Raw genomic sequence first — 21,543 nt, forward strand, 5'->3', positions numbered from 1 at the left:
GAGCAATACGACAATGGAACCAATTACCTAGGGAAGTACTGGGCTCTCCCACAGTGGAGGCATTCAAGACGAGGCTGGACAGCCATCTGTCATGGATACTTTGACTTTGATTCCTGTATTGAGCAGGGGGTTGGACTCGATGGCCTTGTAGGCCCCTTCCAACCCTACTATTCTATGATTCTATGATTCTGTTCTATGATTCTAGGAGTATGACATGGGCATCAAGATCATTCATTGACGGCTATACTATGTAGCATTAACTCATGTGGTATTTGTTTTCTCAGAAGCTTAATGTGGTCACCTGGCTAGGCACCACTGCAGTTTCGCATTGGCCCTATGCCTGCAGTCGAACACATCACATTCAGTCACTGGATACTCCTGATGGTAAAGTAGACATGTAACGTCGGACAGGAGCAAGGATACATATGTAGCTATCTGTTTGTCTATTTATTTACACAACCGTTTCTGAACAGGAGCAGTCTATTTGCACAGCAAGAGCTTAGGATTTTAGTCACAAAGATCCACAAACATTCTTAACTCGCACCAGTGCTGGTTTCCTGGGTGAGGGAAGGATAATAATTTGGAGCCTGTCTCGGATGTTGAAGTGACTAATTGCAGCACCGCACACCGCTGGTTTAATGTGTGAAGCACTTATCAGACTGAAACAACCTGGGAACTACAGGGGCAGCATCAACAAGATGACTCAGCCAACCAGATAACTCAGCCTTGTATACATCATGAAATAGGGAGCAGATGGCAGAGAGACTGAGATACATCATTTACACAGAAACACTGAATATGCCTCTGTATCAGTAGCAGACTCACAAGGTCCCTGTGTTTTTAGATCCTTCAGAGCACAGTGCAAGCATTCATTTGTGGCGATTTTAGAGATGACAGAATAAATTGAATAATGCTCATATACTATTACTGGTAACTAAAGTTTTGCAGTTCGGGGAGGGGGGCATCGCAAACCTTCGAGCTCTCTGTTTGTAACTCTCCACACTGCACTCAGAAATGCTCAGAACAGGAGCCTGAAAAAAAATCAATACCAATATGCCTTTTCATTGTTAGCCTTTCCTCAAGGTAAAACAACATAAAGGCACTTTCCTGCATAAAATAACAGAAAAGCTAGGATGACAATTTTTTGATTCATGACATGCGAGTGCTGTGCCCATTTCCATGGGAACAAGCTGAGCCAAAAGTTCTCATTCAGGAAAAGGACAGGAAGTGTGACTCAGCCTGAATATCTCTATCAATGAAGCTAACAGCGAATCACACACAGCGACAGTCTATTTGCTTTTATCTTCTAGCCAATGACAATCCAGCAGGTTTCAAAACTGTCTTTGTCATCTGCATCAGCCTTGATTTACTGCAACTAACAGTAAAATGGGGCGGGGGGAGAGAAGAGCACTTCCCAGAGGAGGGCCCCTCACTCCCCCAGCTACCACCAGAAGGGCTTCTGAGGAACTGTCTTACCGTGAGGGAATGAGGCAAGAAACAAATAAAGCTTGAACTCAAAGGAGAAGAGAGTGCAGAAAAGAAGAAAGAAAATAGGAACAGGCCATCAAAGAGCAAGCCAACCCAGAAGGACAAAGGATGCAGTGCAAACCTGAGTGTAATTGGTTCCAGAATAGGTATATTCCAGTCCACCTGGGCAACTGAATCAAGCAACGCCATCATGCTTTTTTTCGCCTCCCTCCCCATCCCTTTCCTTGTGTCGTTTTAGCCTGTAAGCCTGAGGGTAGTGACTATCTAATTACTGATTCTTGTAAGTTATTCTGGGAACCTTTTGACTAAAGAGTAGGATAAAAATGCTTCAAGTAAGTAAGTAAGTAAGTAAATGTCAACTGGTTAGTGGGTACTTCAAATTACTAGGCATTTTAATAAGTTATGCTTTAGTCTGTGCTGGCAATTTTCCAAGAATGCTATAGACTGCCATTACTCTATTATTTCCTCTTTCTGTTCTGCTGTGCTCCAGTCCAGATGGCTCAATGCACTGGACTGTAAAGTAATCATAAGAAATGAAGAACTGCAAAACTAAACAAGTTCATTTTTCTCATTTTCATTTGGTTTCTCCAAAAACACAGGTGATCTGTGATCTTGGTTGCTCTCTGGCTTTGAAGTAAACTATTAAAGGGGCAATGCTAATTATGCTTTTCCCCCTTTAAAAATGACATTTGGAGAGCAGAATCATCTCTGGATGTTACCATTATTTGAATCATGTTTTTTCATTTAATGAAAGCTGCATTCAGCTATTATTAATTACAGCCCCTGCAAGTCTTCTCACCAGAGATATATGAGATCTGGGATTGTAGTATAAGATCTAAGCTGATTTCTCTGTAATATTTTTTATGCTGTCCTCTATCATTATTATTATTGTTATTAGCAACAACATACATGGCACCATGTAAATAATACTAAAACAAAAACCCAGGCCCAGCTCCTGAAGTGCTTAACATCCCTACAGCCAGTGAGACATCATGGAGGGGAGAAAAGGTAACATGGAATAAAAATGTAGAAGAAGGATATGAAAAGAGGGGTGGTGTTCTGTGTATGTATTCTGGGAGGCATAAGGGGCAACAAGGGAGATTGGCAGGGATGAAAGAGGAAATAAGGTCAAAAGGATAGGGTGAGGGCAGGCTGTGGAGAGCTTTAAAGCAAAGGACAAAAAAATTGTGCTAGATGCAGAAGAGGATGGGGAGTCAATGTAGGTGTTTGAGGTGAGGGCATCATAAAGGCAAAAGCATTGAAAGGAAGCCAGAGTGAAGAAGGATGCAATAGTCAAGGTAGGAGATGGCCAGAGCATGAAGCAATTTCAGCTGAGTGAACTGAGAGGAAGGGGTGGAGTTCTGCAATGTTGTGTATGGGGAAAACAACAAGATTTGGTGACAGGTTGAATGTGGAGAACAAAGAAGAGGGAAGAATCAAAGATAGAGCCAACATTTCATGCCTGGTAAACCAGGTTGAAGGTAAGTAGGACTGAACATATTATCAATGGATACTGAAGCCAATAGTTAAGAAGAAGATCTCTTGGGAGGAAGTATTACACTTTTAAAAAAATAGCAGACAGGCAGTTCAGGATGTGGGATCAGATGGAGGGGAGAGATTGAGTTCCAGCTGATTTTTTTCTGTGCAGTCCCGTGAATGTTCTACTGTATATTTCCCTCTTTGGGGCTATTAGCAGCTTTAGCACGGCAGGCCGGCCAAAGTGGGACTGTGTTTTTCACCCCCAGCTTTTAAATAAAAATGAAAATTTGGGGAAATCTTAGGATGGGTGAGAAGAGAACTATCTCAGTGGTACATGCTTTGCCTGCAGAATGTCCCAGGTTCAACCTCCAGTTAAAGAGCGCGGTCGCAGATGCTGGGAAAGAGCACAGCCTGCAGACCAGCAGCAGCTGGTGAGGTGGTTCACTCCATGACACCAGCAAGCACCATCACATTGCAAGAGAGAGAGGCCCTCCCACCATTACCTTTAGGTGCCAGGAGAAGGTGATAGAGGGGTGGGGTGCAAGCGCACAGTTGCGGAGTGGATAATTGCTGCTGTACGGTGGCAGGCTACGACATCATTTGGGTAACCACCATTTAGGTAACCACCCACTCAGCATCCAGGTGTTTGCTTAGTGCTGGCTGCACCACCCCACACCCTCCCACATCTCCCAGTGCCTAAAGCAGGCAGTGGTGCCAATGAGAGCCAAATCTCTGGGCACATGTCCAGGAGCCCCCACAGCCTAGAGGGCCCCCAAATGACAGTGGCAGTGTATTTTTTTTCTCCTCTCTTTTTTTTTAATTAAACTTTCTGCAGGGCAAGTATGCTGCTGCAAAGTGAAGCTCCACAGTGTGCCTGCCAGTCTCAATCCCAGAGCGCCGCTGGGACCCATGTGGAGCCCAGACAGGCACTCCAGGAAATTAAGAACATCAGAAGAGCCCTGCTGGATCAGACCAAGGGTCCCTCTAGTCGAGCATGCTGTTCACACAGTGGCCAACCAGCTGTCGACTGCTACTGGGAGACTCACAAGCAGGACATGAGCGCAACAGCACCCTCCAGCCCATGTGTCCCAGCAACTGACGTACACAGGCTTACTTCCTTTGATACTGGAGGCAGGATATAGCCACCAGGACTAGAACCCATTAATAGCCTTCTCCTCCAGGGATTTGTCTAACCCCCTTTTCAAGCCTTACTAATTGGTGGCCATCACTACACTTTGTGGAAGTGAATTCCGTAGTTTAACTATGTGCTGTGTGAAAAAGCATTTCCTTTATCTGTCCTGAATCTCCCATCAATCGCCTTCATGGGATGAGCCCGGGTTCTAGTATTATGCGAGAGGGAGAAAAATGGGGTGTGCCGCCACACTAACAAAAGGAAAGGAAAGAAAATACATTCTGGGACCACCACTGCTGCTACTGCTGCCACTAGTGTCCCAGTAAGGGGGGAGGGGGATTAAAAATGTCCCTCTTTCTTCCTTTTAAAACACTTTATACAGGTTATCAGGAGTACTGGCTCCAGGCTGGAGCTTGCATGCCCGGCAACCTCTGTAAATAATTTTAAATGAAAGACAGACCAGTTTGATCACTTCCCACCACCTAGAAAGCAGGGAGGGGGAGAGTGGAAACATGTTGCCCCAAAGAGCGTCTTGCCCAGGGCTCACTCAGACCTGGCAGTGCCATGACAGCAGAAGAGCCCTCCCTCATCTATCACCACATTGTGGTGGCCAACAGTTTCACTTAGTAAACTGCTTTGATGGCTAGTGTTGCTGCAGACCTTGGAGAAGTATTCCCAGTCAGAAGAGGCAACACCAGGCGAGATGGACCAACAGACTGATTTGGTCCAAGGCAACATCATCTGTTGTGTCTTACCTAGTTTGCCCCTTAAATGATTAAAGGCTCAACCCTATGCATGTCTGAAAAGAAAAAGAAGTCCTGCAACTCCCAGTGTACTTCATGCTGGCTGGGGCATGCTGGGAATTGTAGGACTTTTTTCTGTCTAAACATGCATAGGACTGTGCCCTAAATATAAGTAGTTATAGCTCTGACTGATATTTAGCTATACAGTCCTAAAGAGATGGGGGGTGTAGGTGTAGGTGGGGGCAGGGGTTAAGGGGACTTTTAAGATCTGGTTCAGGGGCCTACCCTAGAGCAAAAATGGGGGGGAAAGCCATAGCTACTACATACAGTTTTAAAGTAATGTCTGTTTCTGGACCCTAGTAGACAAGGCAGTCATGGCTGGGTCTCAGTGCTTTATGATTCCTTACCACTATGACATTACTTCTGAATATGTATTATGTTTTTCAGTTGCACGTAACAGTACACCATATGAATGAAGTGTAAAACACAGACAGTAATAATAATTTGTACTTACATTGTTTTACATTTGAGGTGTTTATATTTATTTCATTTCTATACATAGTTGGAGCTCTCTGGGTGGTTTACAACACTTCACATCTTTCTTTTAGTAATCTTATCTTGTACAATACCAAAATGCACCTTGTTGCCAACAATAAGTTTATTGTGAGGTCTAAATTACAAATTTAGTGAGGTCTAAATTACACAAGGGTGAAATTACACATTCCCTCCTGAAATTCCGCCTACATGGCAGTTTTAAAAAAGGAAAACCTGTTGCATGGGTGAGGTTTCAGGGAGGAAACAGCTGGGGAGGGAAGGATTAAAAAACCCCTCCCTGCATATGGTGGTTCCCATTAGAATTGGGGACCCATGTACTTATTTTGGAGTAACTGAAAAGTAGAGGTAGAGCTGTATGCTATGTAATTGAGCTAACATGTCATTTCACCTACAGGGCTTTTCGGCCACTTTGCCAAGGCGTCTGCTTCTTTGCAGGATTAAGAAGATTAATTAAGGATTAAGCCTTCTTTGCAGGCTTTTTTACACATGCTTTTTCCCCAAGGCTTTTCTTTCTCTGCCTTTCTATATGTTCCATAACATAACCACTAGGTGGTGCTGTGGTATAGCAGAATTGCACAAATACACTAGGGTCTCATGCTGCCATTCACAGAAATGCTAGACTGTCTCTTTAGAACACCCCCCCCCCCAGCTATATGGTTGCAAAGGATGGGAGAAGCCCTGGAGGATGATAATGTCATGGAAAGCACCTGCAAACTACCATGAGTGAAGAATCACAAGCGCAAAATAAATGCTTCATAGAAAGGCTCTAAGACTGTTGATCTGGGACTCTAGCCCAAGAGAACAAAAACAATGACAAACTGTTAACAAAAACAAAAAACACAAACCTTTAGCAACAAAACTTAACCATGCTAATCTAAGCTTAAGGAGAATATCCTTGAATGGCTATTAAATGAAGATCACAGATCTGCATGTATGAATGCTATTTGTCTTTACAAGATATAAATTACACAGCACTTCAGGAGAAATCATGCAACATATGTTTTCCATAAGCACTAGTGTAAACAGCATTCTAACATGTCAGTACAGGTTTCCTAGCATCTGTTTTTACCCGGAAATGGTGCATGATGGATGCAGCATACAATTCCACCGTACAAAAAGCCAAAGGCTAAACCAGGATCAGAGCCTTGACTAGCTAGTGAATTATTTTGACACTTCAGACCACTGGGAATCTGAAATGCCACAAATTTTGCTTATAATATTATTCCAAGTATTAAGGGACAGAACGTAAGCTTTTACATGTTCTCCTTCAGTTGTATCATTCCATCCAACCACTCCACGAATACAAAATGTAGCTTAGGCAAAAGCAAAAGACACTATGAAAGTGAGATTGCAATAATATATCCATAAACCCATCTATTATCCCAGATTTTAGAAAGTTATATCTATATGATAAAAATAAGGGAAGGGTATCATGTGGTACACCACAAAAAAAACCATAAATCACCAAACTGTGTTCATATTCTGCTTCTCTATAAATTATAACTAAAGCAGCTTGCAAAAGCAATGAAACAACAAATAACAATATATTTGAAAATAATTAACTGAAAAATTTAAAGTGCCACAATAACAGCCAAAAAAAATAGAAGAAACAAAACCACAAATTAAAAGTGCAAGTTAAAAGCCTATTGGAACAGATACATTTTAACTGTACTTCTAAAAGCAGAAAGAGGGAACCTAAGCCATTCCAGACTCAAGGTGCCATTGCTGAGAAGGCCCTGCCAATTCTGTCCTCACATGCCATAAGCCTCCTCTGAAAACAGGACATGGACCAGGGCCTCCAAGGAAGAATTTAAAGCCCAGCAAGGTTTGTTTGGGAGAAGGTGGCTGTTTGGCTCTTAAGATTACTATAGACTGTCATGTCCTACCACCTTCCCAGTCAGGACCAGACTAGAACTGGATGAGGACCATATTGTTGGCCAGATTCATGGGGAATTGGTGGACATCAACAAAACCCCCAAGGCCACCAGCTAGGACAGGGATGGGTAACCTCTTCCAGCTTGAAGGCTGATTTCAATTTCAGAGAAGCTCCCAGGAGCTGGATTCCAGTGGTGGGTGGGTCTAAAGGCAAAAAGGGACAGGCCAAAAATACAAAACAATGCAAAAATGCCAGCATACTGTAGCTTTAACTACCAGAAACTAAGCCTCAGGAGAAGCATTTTGACCTTTTCCAAAAGAAGCTGCACATAAGCCAGGAAACCACCCAATTCTTGGTTGCAGGGTGGGGGAGAGGTGGCTCCAGGGGAAGAGGGTGAGACCATGTGGGGAACTCCGGAAGACCAGATTGGGACTCCAGGAGACCGGGATTTGGTCCCTGGGCCTGACCTTCCACACCCCTGACCTAGGAAGATGCTTTGCTTAGGGAGGCTGCAGATTTATGCACCCTGCCTGGTCAACACACACAGCTGCAGATCCTCCAAGATTATTGACTGTGCAGGCACATTTCAGCTGGTGAGTGCACTGTCTGGCTGGGCCCACTCCTTTCACACTGCTACTACCTGGTGACTCCTGCTGGGATGTACACTGCACCCTCCTATCTCATTTGTCACTCAGTGGCACAGGGTAGGTAGGGGCAAAACAGATCCTCTCATACTTCAGCAACTATCAAAAAACATACACACAATGTTCTGGCCTGCTTGCATTGGCTGCCTGTATGTTTCAGAGCCCAATTCAAGGTGTTGGTGTTAGCCTATAAAGCCTTACACAACTCTCCACTGTAATAACTGGTGGAACACCTCTCCTGACATGAACCTACCTGGACGCTATGATCAACATCTGGGGCAGTCCTTCAAGTGCCTCCTCCAAGGGAGGCACAGAAGGTAGCAACAAGGGAGAGGGCTTTCTCAGTAATGGCCCTCCAACTATGGTACAAGCTCCCCACTGAGGCCCGCCTGGTGCCAACACTGTCATCTTAAGACTGTCCTGTGCTCCCAGGCATTTAATGGCATATGATGGGGACTAGGTCTGAACTAGTACTGTGTCAAAAATTTCTCCCACATTTTTTCATCTATTCTCATTCAATTTGATAGAAGAGAAATGGCTTTTGAAAATAAATTCAATGATGAAGAAATTTCAGAGAAATTCTCATGAGGTTGGGGTTGAGTTTCTTGGGCTTACCTGAGGACTGGAGTGAGCACAAGGCTCCTGTTTTTCACTGTACAATCATCTCTCTGGCAGCCTGTAGTCTCCTCAGCTTCCTACACTTCAGTCAAAGCCCAGTTTAAGGCACCTTGAGGTACTTCCTCCCATCAAAAAACACCACAAAAACAAATTACAACACATCCTGAATGAGGCAGAACAATGGAAACCACTTTCGGGGGGGGAGGAAACTTTCAGGAAATTGGAGGACAGATTTTGGCAGAGCGCAAACTCCACCTCATCCTTGGAGCTGGACACAACACTACGTCCACTGCAGTGGATGCAGTGGATGCAAACTGGGGGCCAGCCTGCCAAGGCAGTTGATGCTGTTGCAGCACAACCCCCCCCCCCAAACCCTTACCAAAAAAGAAAGAAGCTGTGCTACAAGCCCTGCTAATGGGGAACCCTAGGCTACCTGGGAGAAACAGTTGAGAATTTCTCCTCCCCCTGGAGAAATTGGGTGAAATTGTCTCCCAAATATCTCTGCCCAGGTGGAGAATTTCAAGAGGCCATTTGCACACAGCTCTAGTCTGAACATGCCTAGTATTCTGTTTAAATTGTTTTTAGCTGTTTAAATTGTTTAACATTTTTTATATTTTATTTTTTATGCTGTTTATATTGGTGAACTGTTGTGAAGCACCCAGAGAGCTTTGGCTATTGGGTGGTATAGAAATGAAATTAACAACAACAGTGTTGCAAGGCCATGTTTGCTGCCAGCCCTCTTGAAAATCAGTGTTTACAGTTGAAAGGTTGAAGGTTGCCCTGAGGATGAACACCAACTTACTTTCTGATATTTCAGCTTTCAAGGCTGATATCTCTTTGTGTTTTATTTTGCATTTCCCATCCTCTTCCTTTCAAAACAGGGAAGGGAAGGGCTGAGGTAGTATTTGAACTTAAAACAGTGTGAGGTATTTCAATATATCAGTGTTTAGTAGAGTTATTGCTTTACAAATAAACAAACTGATATACAGACTTGCAAATGGAATGCCAAATGACTGGATTAAACCAAAGGTCTTATTTTGCTCTGCCTATTATCTATATCATCTATATATTATATAGGTAATTGATTGATAATTCTATCATAGGCTTGGATGTATCCAAAAATAAAGGGGGTCACCTAATTTTGCTTGGTTGCACCCCTACACCACATCACATGGATCCATATATCTCATTCAGGGAAAGCTGGGGGGGGGGGGTGCAATGAGTTGCAACAGAAAGAGAAGGCTGAAAAAAGTCCTCTTTTACAGAGGACAGTCCTTTATTTGAAAGCATCCCCATTTGAGGGACTGTCCAGTCCAAGTCCGATATAAAGATGGTTCTTTATCTTTAAAGAACTATCAAAACGAAGAGCTGGGTCTTGAAGTTGTCCATCAACAGCACCTGGACAGCAGACTGAACAGGCACACAGGTCACCTGGGCACAATCTTCCCCACCATGGTGAGATGTACTGTACTTCTATTTAAATTACAATAATTATTTCAAAATCTGCATGTATACATTTAAATTAGCAGGTGCACATTTTATGCAAGTAGGTATCCTCTTTTGTCCACTTTTTGGGTGATGCATGTCCTCTTTGGGGGCAGAAGTGGCCACCCTAGTGCACAGAGCAGTGTGCACAGCCCTTTGATCACCAACAACCATTTTTACAATATAAGCCCCAGAAGTGATATCCAAGATTGCGTAGGCATGGGAGAATGAATCGGCATTAACTGAAGATGTGGCTTTATTACAGATCAATTAATCCCTATTGAATGTGTCTGAATGACTTAATTCAAATTTAGACATCCCAGCCTTCAAAGCATTCAGCTGACAAAAGCTCCATTAATGTTATTAACCCCACTGTCATCTATACGAATAATCCAGTAAAATTTACCTCAGTAAAAGATGGGAATAAAATTAAATCAGAGTGTATAATTTCATTTAACAAAATAGGATCGTGCACACAAAGGTTTAATTAATCTAGATTGCTTTGGCAGGCCAACCATACCACAAGAGATATCCCCACCCCAACCCTTTGGGAGAATGCTTTGGCATTAGGCTGATCTAGGAAACCACACTTAAATTAACAGAAAACCCAACAGAAAATTTAACGGCTACTGTATTCCATACACATTTAAACAGATTTAGAATATTTTTACACTTCTGTTCTTCATTATTAAAAATATCAATGATAGTGCACTATTCTCCATCATTTCTATGATTAATATATCAAGTTCCCTTCACTTATCATTAGTTCAAACCATTTTGTCTGCAATCACCACCCTGGAAATGAAACCTGGACTATGCAAATCAAGTTCCTCATCTTATTACTGATATTCATTTCTAATCAGCATCAAACAAGAACACACCTAAAACTCTTCAGTGTGATTATCTCTGCTGATTGTTTCAGATGATTAAGAGATTAAATGGCAGTTTCCCTGTCAGAAGCTATACTGAATGCAGTAACGCCAGGCCCTTGGAAGTTTTTTCTTCTCAGCCTTGATGCTAATTTCCCAGTGCTTTAAAGAGGAAATGGGCCTCCAGTCCAATTTATTTTAAATGCTCATTCTGATTCTGAAGGAGCCAGTGAATGTACCATTTCAATTTTTCACATTTTGTTGTGTTACTACCTGGAATTAAAGTGGATTTAATTGATATCTTTATAATTTGATTTACACAACATATTTAACACTTTGAAGGTGCAGACTATTTTTATTGTGGCCCCAAAAGTTAATTAAACAAAAAGAAACTGGCATTTGTGGGTTGCGTAAGTATTCACATGAACACCCCGCCCCCGCGTGCCGAGTCAATACTTGGTAGAAGCACCATTGGCAGCAATTACAGCTGTGTGGCTTTTGCGGTAAGTCTCTACCAGCTTTGCACATCCAGATTCTGCAATTTTTGCTCATTCTTCTTGGCAAATTGCTCAAGCTCTGTCAGGTTAGATGGGGACCGTTGGTGAACAGCACTTTTCAAGTCTTGCAACAGATTATAGGGATGGACCAAAGTCCCTTACCTGATCCCGCAGCTTGCTTCGCGGTGGGGGGGAGGCGCTCCATCCCTCCCCCCGAAATTCTGGGCGGGGGGGAGGCGCCCCGTCCCTCCCCCCTGAAATTCTGGCCGGGGCGGAGGCGCCCCGTCCCTCCGGCTGAAATTCTGGCAGGGAGGGAGGCACCCCGTCCCTCCGGCCATGAAACCTCCTCTCCTGCCGGGATGCAAATGGTGGCGGCCGTAGCCGCTGCCGTTTGCGTCCCTGCAGTCAGCCGTGATAGGCTACGTAAATGTTTACATAGCCTATCACGTCTGACTTTGGGGGGGGAAGCGCGTACGCAAATGGCGGCGCCCATGGGCGCCGCCATTTGCGTACGCGCTTTTTTTTTCCCCCCCAAAGTCAGCCGTGATAGGCTACGTAAAGATTTACGTAGCCTATCACGGTGTTTTTTGAAAATCTAGCCATGATAGGCTACGTAAATCTTTACGTAGCCTATCACATTTGTTGTTGTTGTTTTATTTGGAAATGGCGGCAGCCGGTCGGAAGACCGGCCGCCGCAGCTGCCGCCGCCGGGAGCTGCCGGGAGCCGCCGCCGCCAGGGACATTCGCACAAGGTAAGTCCCATCCCGGGGGGGGGGGGGGGGGCGGACCGTTTCTCCACCAATTTCAGGGGGCCGAATGTGTTGGCATTCGGCCTCCCGGAGATTCGTGGAGAAATTCTCTGACATCCCTTTTGACTGGGCTTTGACAAAGAGAGGACAGCTCTATGCTGCTCCTGCATGCAAGGATACCTGGATCGGTGCCATTACGGCAAATCACATTACACACCTTCAGTACGGCTTACTTTCAAATAATGTATTTAAGATCAGGTATTAGGCATCCTAAATGACTCAGGACCAAACTAAATGCAACATTAAATTCATTTCATTTCATTTTTTATATTTCTATATCACCCCATAGCTGAAGCTCTCTGGGTGGTTCGTTTGTATTTAATGTTCCGTTTTTAAAAATGAAATACTTACTGGGAGTTGGGCCGGGGGCGGTGGCAGGGGAAGATAATTACTGGGATCACAGCAGACAGAGAAAGCGAGGTTAGTCCCTTCATCCTTTCTGGCAATCCTGACAAAATTGCTCCTTTGAAGCTGCTATTCGCATTCAGAGAAAATCCCACATCGGTGGTCATTCCAATGGGTTGGAATCTAAACTCAGGCTTCCCTGCAGGGGCCAAGCCCAGCACCCAACCCACTATACTATGCTGGCACCATAAGACTAAAAATTGCCAGTTCATTAATTGATTTGCAATGTACCTAGATTATAACATGGTTATAGCTAAAGCTACCATCAGTCATTTGATATTCTTCTATATAAAGTGAAAATCCACCACAGGATCCAGGTTTGGTTTGGGTTTTTTGCAGGAAGTAGGAGAGCTTGGACTTCATAGCTGCATCTGTCTTGGTGGCTCAAAGCAAAATGTTCTGTTCAATAGGAACCAGCCAAGTATTCCTGGGTAGCACACAAACAGAACTTGAGGTCGATGGTCTTCACTCCTGTTTGGTAGCCGTGTATCCAAACAAGAGAAACCCTGCCTGGCAAGGGAAGCCCCTGTCTGTGTGTAGGGGCCTGGGGAGGCGTGTGTGTTTGTGTGTCGGGGGGACATGTGTCTCTATATGTATGGGAGGGCAGAAGGTGGAGCATGTGTGTGGTGGAAAGAGTGTGTACGTGTGTGTGCATTGTGCATGTGTGCACACACGTGTGGCCCCCAGTTTCCTATCCAGAACCATATATAGCATGTGAGACTAGCACTGACCTGAATATTTCTAACCTTTTTGTGAAGGATACTCTGGGACCAGCCCCAACCTCCATGCGAGGTAGGACCACTGAGGACCCGATCCTGGCTGTCCTTCCAAAATTAAAGGTAAAGGTAAAGGTGTCCCCAACCAGTCGTGTCTGACTCTAGGGTGTGGTGCTCATCTCCATTTCTAAGCCGAAGAGCCAGCGCTGTCCGAAGACGCTTCCGTAGTCATGTGGCCGGCATGACTGAATGCCCAGGTGCATGGAACGCTGCTACCTTTCCCGCCGAGGCGGTACCTATTTATCTACTTGCAATTTCTTGCTTTCGAACTGCTAGGTTGGCAGGAGCTGGGACTGAAGACAGGAGCTCACTCCGTCACGCAGCACTCAGGTCTCGAACTGCTGTCCTGCCGACCTTCCGGTCTGCAGTTCAGCGTCTTAACCACTAAGCCACCATGGCCTGGCCAAACCTGGCCTCCCAGTCCCCTCAAATACCCAGTAGCCACCCTCCTAAGCCAAGAGGCACTGAAATTAGCACTGAGGTTATGCAGAGAAATCACACCAACTAAAGGTTTAAGGTTTATTAATATAAGAAGAAAGGGATAGAGGGAAATGGAAGAATGGAAGTAGCAAGTTACACATAATGGTACAAAGCCAAATTACTTAATTATAAAGAGAGAGCTTCATGAATGCACACCCAAGCCAAAATAATAAAGCTACCTGGCCTGTCCTTACTAAGGATGGTGGAGAATTTCTCCCCGAATCTTCGGGAGGCCGAGCGCCGAGGCATTCGGCCCCCGAAAGTGTTGGGGAAATTCTCCACAGGCCCCCTGCCCCCCCCGGGATGGGACTTAACGTGGCCGAATGTCCCCCTCGGCGGCGGGTCCCAGCGGCGTTTCGGCGGGGGTGGCGGCCGGTCTCCCGACCAGCTGCTGCCGCCGCCATTGCAAAAAAAAAAAAAGTGCTGTAAAAAAAACAACAATACACACCCGTGATAGGCTACGTAACGATTTACGTAGCCTATCACGGCTAGATTTCCAAAGTCAGCCGTGATAGGCTACGTAAATCGTCACGTAGCCTATCACGGGTGACTTTGGGGGGGGGAAGCATGTACGCAAATGGCGGCGGCCCATGGGCGCCGCCATTTCCGTTCCTTATTTTGGCACGTCTAGTCTACGTAAACATTTACGTAGACTACGGCGAAAATAAGGGAACGCTATTTGCGTTGCCCTTATTTTCGCTGTAGTCTACGTAAATATTTACGTAGACTAGACATGCCAAAATAAGGAACGCAAATGGCGGTCCCCATGGGACCCGCCATTTGCGTACGCGCTTTTTTTTTTTTTCAAAGTCAGCCGTGATAGGCTATGTGACGATTTACATAGCCTATCACGGCTGACTTTGGAAATCTAGCCGTGATAGGCTACGTAAATTGTTATGTAGCCTATCACGGGTGTGTGTTTTTTTTGTTTTGTTTTTTACTTTTTTTTTCACGGCCGGGTAGACGGGGTGCTTCTACCCGGCCTGAATTTCGCCGGCGAGGGATGGGGCACCTCCCCCCCGGCCTGAACTTCGGGGGGAGAACCGAAGCGCCTCCCCCCCACCGCGAAGCAAGCTTTGAGGACAGGTAAGGGACTTTCGCCCATCCCTAGTCCTTACAAACCTAAGTATGGATTGTCAGGGTGGAAACTGAGCCGATAGAACCCCAGAGCAGTTCTGATTCTGAGGAGGATCAGCAATCTGTGGGAGAGGAGCCAGCTCATCCCTCACAGGCACAGCAGCTGGCAGAGATTCCTCCTGCTGGCATTCCTGAGATAGATAGTGATCCTAGCAGTGAGAAAGTGTGGGAACGGGGCTTGCTAGACGCTCAACGCAGATGCAGGGAACGACAAGCGATGGAGGACACGGAAAGGAGGTGTAGCGCCCGTTTGGCGCACAAGCAACAGCTGCCTCCCATGGACCCAAGGGAAAGAGGGAGGATCTCTCCCTAGCCCATAAGTTCAGGGTCTTCAAGTGACTCTCCTTCAAACGGGACCAGCTGCCTACTCAGAGCATAAGCTACTCTGCTGTTCCTTGCTTAGTCGCTGGTGATTAGCATCTGAAAGAGTCATTAAGTTGTAAAAGGATTAAAGCCTTGAAAAGAATCCTTTCGTCTGTGTCTTGAGTTGGCTATTGGAGTCTACTGAAAGAGGCCGCTAGGGCACTCCTGACATGGATCTCCCCAGACAGCAACCAGCCATCTGCAGGTCCAGAACCACAAGGACAAAGGGAGACACCATGCCTCTACTTCAGCCTGCTTTTAAAGCCCAGCCCCAGCAAGCCAGGGAAGATTTTCCTCCAGCCAATCACAGGCTCAGCGTCTGGGTGGACTGCCCTTGCCTCCAAGAGGCTGGAACTCCCTACCAGCTCCAGCTGTTGGCACTTCCCAGTTAGAAGGGACTGTGCCTGGCCTTGGGCAATGTGTGTGTCCAGGCAACAAACAATCTGAGGTGGTTACATCCGACGTGACCGCCTGGCCTAATCTTATGGTGGAAAACAGGCCGCCATTCTTGACGCTTATATATTGGGAATGAAATGAAGAGCTGCGTGAAAGAGGCTGGGAAGGCTGGTGGGGAGGAGAGATTTTTTTAAAAAAATCTAACTAGGGAGTGGGGAGCCAGGGGGGCCATTTATCTTATTTAGTGTACATAGGGTCTGTGGGGATCCTTCTATCTTTTTTTTTTACTTCTAAAACTCTGTGGCACTGTGCTCACAGCATCACAGGACTCTTCTTAGACAGGCTCAGACTGCCTGCAGCAGTTCATGGAATGCCCACGTGACAACACAATGTTGCGTGGGGAGTAAGTAGGGAGCAGGGTTTGGCACAGGAGCCCCATGCTGCTGCAAGCATAAACTGGGCTTTTCTAAAGCTTGTAAAACTTTAGAAAAGCCCCGGTTGCGCTTGCAGCAACACAGAGCTCCCCACAGAAGTTCGGTCCAGCAGAAGTTCCTGGAAGGCCCACGTGACCATGCAATGTCACATGAACATTCCAGGAACTTTGGCAGCCTGAAAGCCTGTCTAACAAGGTCCCTGTGATGCTGTGAGAGAGTAAGCACGTGTGTTGCATTTTAAAAGAAAAAGAAAAATACATAGAAGACACACACACACCGACATCTTAGTCACTGGGGTATAATCCTATGCATGTTCAGACAGAAAAAAAGCCCTACAATTCCCAGCATTCCCCAGCCAGGGCCCCTTAGGGTACAATCCTATGGGGATAGGCGGCCGCCTCCAAACTTGGAGGCAACTGCCTATCCAATGCAGGGCAGGAGCAGCACGGAGGGGATCATTCTCTCTCTGCTTCTCCTGCGCTGCATTTGCAGCTAGACCGCCAATTTAGGCGGAGTGGGGTAGGAGGCTGCCAGACAACACACAGGATGTGTTGTACCAGCATTTCCGCCTTCCCCGCCCCGGAATGCCCCGTTTTGGTCACTCTGCGCTCCTCTTCTGAGCACAGCGTGTGGGGCTATTCCGCGCTGCCTGTGAGGCAGCGTGGAAGGGGGGGAAGGTCGATTCTCCAGGAACTGATCTCGGAGTACAGGCTTCGAGGTTGGTTCCCCGAAACCCACATATCCTATGGCCATCTAGCTGCTGACTGGCAGCCATAGGATTGCTCTCTCCATCAGGTAAATGGAACCCCATTCCCTAATTAGCAATGTCTTTGAAATCTGTCACCTCCCTGCAAAAGTGACATAAAAAACAATGCAGGGAGGGAAGAATTTATCAGAAATAGATAGCAGGGTTTGGCACAGTACTACTCAGGGCCAAAAAGGTTGTGCGCCCCTGCTCTATAATGTCCAGTCCAAGCCCAGGATGAAAGAACAAGAACCATAATAACGGAGAGCAAGGGGGCCTTGAAGTTGCCCATCAACAGTCCACATCTGGACAGCAGACTGAGCAGGCACAGAATCACCTGGTCCTAGTCCTGCCCACTATGGTGAGATGCATTGTACTTCTATTGAAATTACAGTCTAAATCAGAATATGCAAATTTAATGCAAATCTGTTTTCTCTTTCATCCCTATTAGTCATGCATTTCCTCTTTGTTTGTCAATGTGTAAGCAGCCACCCTCCCCTCCCCTTCCCTTCCCTTAGCTCCTAACATCATCTGAGGTATGTGCCCTGTTGTCTTGAGAGGCCTGGGATTCTCAGAAATAAGAATCTGGATTCAGAGTAACTTTAATTGATGTTGAGCTTTATTTTATAGTCTATTCCTAGCATACAGCTATGTGCAGATTTCCTTTTCTTCCTTCTAGAAACTCTCTTGTCCTGCAAGTCTAGTATAAGTCCCAGGTTGGACTAGTTTGTGATTAACCAAGGTCATTCTGAAATCCTGGCCTGGATCTGCCACAAACATTACATGCCGCAGGATCCCTGTCATATGTGAAGTTGCTGGGGTGCAACTCTGGGAAAGCACATGGCTGCATCCTTCTACCAAGACAAAGCAACAGTAAAACCCTGCAGCAAATTGAGTCAACAAGGCAGTGCCTAGAAGTTTACATTAACAAGACTGGACAATCCTTCCAAATGGGATTGAGATTTAGGTCACCAAAAGAGAGGCAAAATCATTTTTGTAAGGAGATTCTGAATTTGTTCCAGACGTCAAACTGATTAGAAATGAAGCTGTGTAGATTTAGAAATTCAACTCAAGAGTACCGGTAACATTAAAGATTAAAGTAGTTTGACATTAAATGAAAATAAGATATTGATCTTTCAGTTGTTGTTGTTTTGGTAACTGGGGCTAAATTATTTTATTTATTTACAATATTTATATACTGCTTCACATCAAAAGGTTTCGGAGCGGTGAACAATGAAGATAAAAGAATAAAACGCCATGTTAAAACAATTAAAACATTTTAAAATAAACATTAAGTTATTAAAGTGTTTCAGAGGGAACCTTAATTTATGAAGTGATTTTTCTCTCAAGAATGTTAATTTGACTGTCAGTTTTGAGAGATAGTGGGCAAACCATTCAGGGTTTCCACATGTATGTGGAAAATAGGAGATATGAGAATTCTGTTTCAAGGGAATATAAACACTTTTATGGATATTTTATCAATCCTGAAAGGCTTGGAGGGGCACAATCAGATGGGTTTGTCCCCAAAAGGAACCCCAAAATTGAAAGTAACAGCAGGCCATTTCTGGGGATTGATCCAGAGCGCATTATGTTCCTTCTCTGAATATGGGTGGGGGGGATGACTATTGAACAGCATAGCCGATTTTATCTTGGTTTGCAACCCATTTTCTTGTCAAAACCTGCGTTCTTCCATATACACTGGCATAAAGGAAGCTGCATTTTTTATTATTAGAAGTAGCAAATGTTTTGAGTCACAAAGAGTTGCCAAAGAGACACAGACAGCTGAATAACCTGAAGCAATGTTGCCAGTCCTCCTTTTTTTCTTCTCTCAACAACTGTTCACCCACCCCCTTGTCCTTACATCACAAACTAATTCCTTTAAAAAAATTCTTCTTTCTCTTTCTCTTCTTTATACCTCCCAAACTACTTTAATCCTTCCTGGTCCTCTCTCTGTTTAAACACATCACAGAGAAAATGTGCAAATCCTTTGGGCCTCCATCCTCAAAGAGCCCATGCCAAGTGCTCACATAAGACAGTGCTCTAGCACAGCACACAGTGTATGACATAACAAGACAAGTGCAGCTCAGCAGCCCACTATACGTCTCCTGTTGCTGCTGCCTTCCTGGAACTGCAAAAATATGTGGGGTGGGGAAGAAGGGGGTCAAGTTCTGATAGGCTGCAACACACATGGCTGGTAGGTTGTATTAGGCTTGGTGGAAAAACAGTGTGTGTAGGGCTGCTGCAAAAATTAAAATTACTCTTGATTTCTTTTATTACGTGGCTGAACGCTCACAACAATATTAGAAACATAGGCCAAAAAATACAAATTGATACAGAAGTCAGATACCTAATGACTCTGTTGTTTGCCTCTTCTTTTAACTAATTTTCTCTTCCATACATCTCTTACAACCAATTCATGCTGAACAGAGTATCAGGTGCATTTTTAATCTTACCAGAGAAGACACTGGGTATCTTGGAAAGAAAGCTCTTGACTGTACGAATGGCAATCCCATTTTTCTCATCTTGCATACGGGCTATGACATCTTCCATCTGGACAAAAAAGAAAAGAACAAAACACATTATGTCATTAAGCATAAGAAGAGCGCTCCTGGATCATATCAAAGGTCTACCTAATGCAGTATCCTGTTCCCACAGTGGCCATCAAATGCCACACTGGCCATCAAATGCCACACTGGCCATCAAATGCCACACTGGCCAACCAATCCAGCACTCTGTTCACACAAACAGGACAAGAGTGCAGTAGCAACCTTCCACTTGTGTTCCCCAGCAACTGGCATTCAGAGGAATACTCGAAGCATTTATCTAATCTCCTTTTAAGCCCACATCTTGTGGCAGCAAATTCATAGTTTAAGTAACTTGCATTTCTATGTGTGTGAAGAGTCATAATTGGTTTTCTCACCCACACATAAAAAGACTAACACCTGAAAGTTACTTTTGGTGAAAGGATGAAAAAGTTCAGTGTAATTAAGTGGCCTACACATTGGGCTACAACAGCAAGTTTCTTTCATGTATCTAGAGCCAGGCAGGCCCAGAGGAACAGAGGTGAACACTAGCAATCTCAAGACATTGTTCAGTGAATTGTGTGGCTAGTTCCACATATCCAGTGGGGCTTTGGACTGTTGTTTTTCAAACAGAGATCTGCCACTTTAAAATTCAGTAATGTTTTAAAAGCACTTTGTAATGAGCATGAAAGGCTGCTATTCACATGCAAAGCCTTGGCTACAGATAAAGTAGCTCTCTGGATTGCGAATGTGGACTCTGTGGGTCAGTTCCTATGATATTCTTCTGTAATCAGGTATGAATGCCTGAGTACAAAATACGCAAGTGGTTCAAGAATGAATTGTACTGGCATTATTACCCTTTTACCTCCTCAAAACAAACACACCTGGAGCCTAGTTGCACACAGCTTCTCAGCCGCTGCATATATGTATTTTCAGAAGAATGACTGCGGGCAGGTCCAGATTTGATGCACTGCTCGTGTATTCTGTATTCACACTCAAGTACAAAAAGTCTCATGACAAAGTCTGTGTTTGCACATAACAGTAAGCCATGGTTTATGTTAACCATGGTTTGTTGCTTTAGCCATGAACTGTCTTGCAGATGAGCAAACAAACCGCAATCTATTTCTGGTTTGTTTCTCTCCCATCCATTTTGCCAACCTTCAGAGCAGTTTCATTCTCAGACTGCTCTTGCTGGGCACCTCTGTTTCATGGCTGCTGCCAGTGCAAACAAGCCAGGGATAAGCCATGTTCTGGATTCAGTCATCAGGACAGGCCACCGTTTAAGTAAGCCAGACTTCGTATGCCAACAACAAACCATGGTTCTATGTGTGGTTTATAGCTGGTTAACAAACCATGGTTTGTTTGTGGAAATGTGTTTCAGACAAGCCAGATTTCAACAAAGCACACCATGGCTTAGCTTTATCTATGAACTAGACCAAAGTCTTATGTATCTTAACGTGGTTATGACGATGCTTCAAACTAAAGGGAGAGTTAGGGAGGAGGTTAAAACAAAAGTTGCTTAGTAAGCCAATTCTTTTTATCTAGAGTCACAGAGAACCTTCATATTCACACCACCATCTCCTTTTCCCTTATACTGAACAGCAGCTGTAAGTAAATCCTCCCCAGACACACACACAAAGAGCAGGAAAGAGGAGGCCTAGCGAGCCATGTCCCATCAGTACTGTCAAATATGGTAGCCACAAACAATTGTTTAGTGCTTTATAAAAGCAATTCTCAATCCAGTGTTGATAATCTTTCATATAGCTTTAAGTGCTGGATTCTGGAACCACACAGACAGCATTCTTTTGCACATGGTTCCTTTTGTCCTTGGGGCTTGTGCAGGGGGTGCATATGTACAAACTGGTTTCCATGCCTTTGCTGGATAGGGGCAGTAAGGTTCCATAGTGACAGATCCTTGTTCTTCAGAAGCCCAGTATTGAAAAAGTGTTGTCTGAAATGTCTCACAGTGTCAGTTTCTAGGATAGCATTTGCAATAACCTGACACTTGGAAAATTTAAAAACCTTTGTTTTCCAATTAAAGGAAGCCTTGACTTCTGCATGACTTAAAGAGAGGTTGCCTCCCTTGAAAA

At 44.7% G+C, this 21,543-nt stretch overlaps 1 protein-coding gene across 3 annotated transcripts in view; it reads right to left on the reverse strand.

Annotated features, from left to right (window-relative positions):
• Positions 1-21,543, reverse strand: part of RGS7 (regulator of G protein signaling 7) — a 260,822-nt gene that overhangs the window by 132,595 nt on the left and 106,684 nt on the right. For all 3 annotated transcript variants that reach the window (XM_084832305.1, XM_084832310.1, XM_084832298.1), the window contains exon 3: positions 19,385-19,481. In XM_084832305.1, the coding sequence (XP_084688431.1) occupies positions 19,385-19,481 (97 nt within the window). The remainder of the gene's footprint in view (positions 1-19,384; positions 19,482-21,543) is intronic.

This window comes from Heloderma suspectum, chromosome 1 (assembly GCF_057233095.1).
Source record: "Heloderma suspectum isolate Gila_16-S chromosome 1, 16-S_ref, whole genome shotgun sequence".
NCBI classification, from domain to species: Eukaryota; Metazoa; Chordata; class Lepidosauria; order Squamata; family Helodermatidae; genus Heloderma; species Heloderma suspectum.